The sequence below is a fragment of the Elephantulus edwardii genome, unplaced genomic scaffold (assembly GCF_000299155.1).
Source record: "Elephantulus edwardii isolate Elephantulus edwardi_28Jun2011 unplaced genomic scaffold, EleEdw1.0 scaffold00237, whole genome shotgun sequence".
In the NCBI taxonomy this organism is placed as follows: Eukaryota; Metazoa; Chordata; class Mammalia; order Macroscelidea; family Macroscelididae; genus Elephantulus; species Elephantulus edwardii.
Genome location: NW_006399987.1, coordinates 498,420 through 502,292, shown reverse-complemented (window position 1 = coordinate 502,292; position 3,873 = coordinate 498,420). Strand labels below are relative to the sequence as shown.

Here is a 3,873-nt window from a genome sequence, read left to right as displayed (position 1 = left end):
TTTAATATTATAGGTATGAAACTTTTACCAAAATTCCCAAATTTTTCTCCCATTCTTTATGTTGTCTTATCACTTTCTGGGTAATATCCTTTGATTCACTTTTTATGAAAAAAAAAATGAAGTCCTATAAATCAATTTTTTTGAAGTCTTGGTCTTTAAGGATTTGCACTGCCCTGGGATCAGAGTGGCAATAAAAATGTTTGGTTAATGAGGAGCTTTGGATATTTAGCCCTTGGGAATACAGAGACTGCAAAAGACTGCCTGGGACCGCCTCATGAAACAATCTTCCACTGTCAGGAAGCAGCGCATCTGAGAGAGTTAATATTCACGCAAAGAAACCTTACGTCTCACTCAATCATTCCCTGTTTCCTAAGGACACATCTTCTACATCCAGGGAAGATGTAATGTTTCATTCCTCAGCGATACTAGTCAGGCAACTTAATATCCTTTCGTTAATGTTTTGAAATGAGGACAAGGATTTCACTGTCGCTTCATCCAGGAGAGGCTGTGATGACAGGTAATACATACATAAAATTATTCAATTAAGTCAGCCAATAACCTCTATCTATGTTCCATCTTTCTGGCTTGTTTCCTTTTATCCTGACTACTGTCTGTAAATGGTTTTTTTTTTTAATTTTAATTTTTTTAATTTATTTATCATTTTTTTAAATGAACCCTCTCGATTTACTTGGATGTGATCAGCTGTAAGTAAAATAAAAGCAAAACAAAAAAGAGGCGAAGATAGAGTAGGAACTGCAGGGGAAATGGAAAGTAATTTTTTCTTTAACTTTTATTGACTAGTTTGTGTTAAATTTAGGTCGAGTATCGATTATCTTTCCAGCCTGATCTTGCACAGTCTTTGATATTTCGCTCCCTCTCCCTCTCCCTCTCTGCCTCTCCGTCTCTGCTCCTAGCTCGCTCGCTCCTGCACACATCCCCTCATTCCGACCATCTCTTCCGCTCTGCCCCCCTGTCTGTAAATTCTTGTTCTACCAGTCTCACAGTTTCTTTCCAACAGCAAGGACCATTTTCATCCTGAAGAAAATCCTGATCCTTCACATACAGTATGGCTGTTAAACAATTCAATGGCCTATTATTTTTGTGATAGGGAAGGACAAAGGCTATCAGTTTCACGTCACATTCACACTACTGGTTATTAACACTTTTAAAAATTATCATCATTATTATTGTTATATATGTTGCCTTGGAACTGATCTCTTGGGAAAGAGATGAGATCTAATACATACTTGCCAGAAAACTGCCTTACTCTGTATGTTTCTCTTTGTAGAATTGCACATTATGCTGAGTGAAATATCTCAGTCACAAAAGGACAAATACTGCATAGTGCCATGGTTGTAAAATGGTACTGACATCGGGGTTGGGGGAGACCGAGAAAGAGGGGATAAATAATGTATACTGTATTATTAAAACAGATGAGGGGGAAAACTGTTTGAAAAGGATATATGATTAGGTATTGTCATGACAGGTGTCCAGAACAAAAGCTGCATAGTGGAGTGGACTTGGAGGGAGGGATTGAATAACAATGAAAGAATTTTTCTTTTACTTTTCAAGAGAAGAGCGAACCAGGAGGCAGGGGATGGGTAGAGAGAAAAGTACAACAATGAATGAATGGAAATCCAAAGTCCCTGTAAACTTTCATTAAAATTTAATAATAATAATAAAATTGCACATTTAAAATTATCCTAGGAATATATTCCTATTATCATTGCTATGTGCCATCAAAACAATTTCAGTCCTATAAGAACAAACTCATAGCTGACCTTCCAGTGGTTTTTCAGAGGCCATAAGTAGTATGAAGAGGAGATTGTCCATCCTGAGGAACAGCTGGTCGATACAAACTGCAAGCCTTTGGGCTGGTGACCAGCTCTTTACCAGTAAGCCAAGAGAATAATATATTTAAAAACAAGCTAACATTAAATATTAATACCTCCTTACCCTTTTGTTAATTAAATAAATGTTTCTATCCAGTTGTTGTTATTATGCTCCATCAAGTTGCCTGCAACTCATAGCAATCCTGTGTACAACAGCCCTAAACCCTGTTCTAGCCTGTGCCAATCTTATTGTCTCTGACACACCCATCCCCATTACCCTAGTCATTGAACCAATCTATCCGGTTACACTTGAATTCTTTCTTATAATAACCAAATGGCATTTGCACGAAGACATGCTTTCATTCCCCACTATTCCTTCTCCCTTCCCTCAGATGATGTTTGTTTATCTCTGGTGTTGCTGCTATTGGCCTAAGCCACAACTGATTGTTTTGTCACCCCATATTTTTCAGATATAGCAACAATATGGAACCTGTAAACCAAACAAGAGTTTCCGAATTCTTTCTCCTTGCACTAACAGAAGAACTGGAACTGAAGTCTCTCCTCTTTATTCTATTTCTTTCCATATACATGATCACCGTCTTTGGAAACTTTCTCATTGTTCTGGCTGTTGGGTCTGACTCCCACCTCCACACTCCCATGTACTTCTTTCTTGCCAATCTATCCTTTACAGATATCTGTTTTAGCACAACTACTATCCCAAAGTTGCTAGTTAACTTCCAAACACAGAATCAGAGCATCACTTATTCAGGTTGCCTCACACAGCTCTGCTTTGTCCTAGTTTTTGCTGCTTTAGAAAATTTTCTTCTAGCAGCTATGGCCTATGACCGCTATGTGGCCATTTGTCACCCACTGAGATACATGGTCATTATGAACCCTCGCTTTTGTGGCGTGCTGACTCTACTGTCTCTGTTCATTAGCACTGGGGATGCCCTTCTGCACAGCCTGATGGTCTTGCGACTGTCTTTTTGCACAGATCAGGAAATCCCCTACTTCTTTTGTGAAATTATTCAAGTCCTCAAGGTTGCCTGTTCTGATACCCTCATCAACACCATCTTCATTTATTTTGCAGCTACTATCTTGGCAGGTATTCCTCTCTTTGGAATCATTTTCTCTTATACTCAAATTGCCTCTTCTGTTATGAGAATGTCATCCAGTGGGAAGTATAAAGCTTTTTCTACCTGTGGGTCTCACCTGTCAGTAGTTTTCTTATTTTATGGGACAGCCTTTGGTGCATACATTAGTGCTGCATTTATACAATCATCCAGAAAGACTGCAGTTGTCTCAATGATGTACACCATGGTTACTCCTATGATGAACCCTTTCATCTACAGTCTGAGAAACAAAGACATGAAGGGAGCCTTGAGGAAATTTTTCAGAAGTGTATCTACTTTTCAGTGATTGTGTAAATTTCTAGATTAAATCAAAGTAGATTACTCAGGAGGCAAACTATCTAGCCCTCGAGCCCTGTTAAAAATATTTGGTGATAATAAAGGTTGAGTAAAATTCAATTTAGTATTGAAAACTGACTTTGCCTCCTGGGTACTTTATAATGTTTGAAAATTATTTCAATTCTTTAAGGTCAATTTCTCTGGTGTGGTTATAGAGAATTAGAACCTAAAGTAAGGGGTTTTGTGTTGACTGATTTTAGAAGAACATAATTAAAATAATTTTTAAAAAAACAGAAATGTGTAGATAGGGTTGGAAAATAATGTAAGAAGACTGTGAGCTCAGGTAGATATAAGTTTGATTACATGGATCAATCCATGCAAATAGAAACCTGGTTAGTCCCAGTGACAGGCATGTCTCATGGATTTTTATGCATCAATTTAATTATTACATAGACGTGTCAGTAAAATCTACACATCTAATGTAAAATATGCAGCCACCCACTCATTCCCACATTTACTATTGTTGTTGAGCATGTTTGGTTGTTGTTGCTGAGTTGGTCATGAAATCAAGCAACTTAATTGAGCCATTATTATTGGTAGTGTTTTCACTGGCTATTTTTTCATAAACATTT

At 37.6% G+C, this 3,873-nt stretch overlaps 1 protein-coding gene across 1 annotated transcript; it reads left to right on the top strand.

The window, feature by feature from the left end:
- The first annotated feature begins 2,315 nt into the window (after positions 1-2,315).
- Positions 2,316-3,251, top strand: LOC102875617 (olfactory receptor 7G2-like). The gene has a single exon (XM_006898811.1). The coding sequence runs from the start codon at positions 2,316-2,318 to the stop codon at positions 3,249-3,251; it is 936 nt and encodes a 311-aa protein (XP_006898873.1).
- Positions 3,252-3,873: the final 622 nt, after the last annotated feature.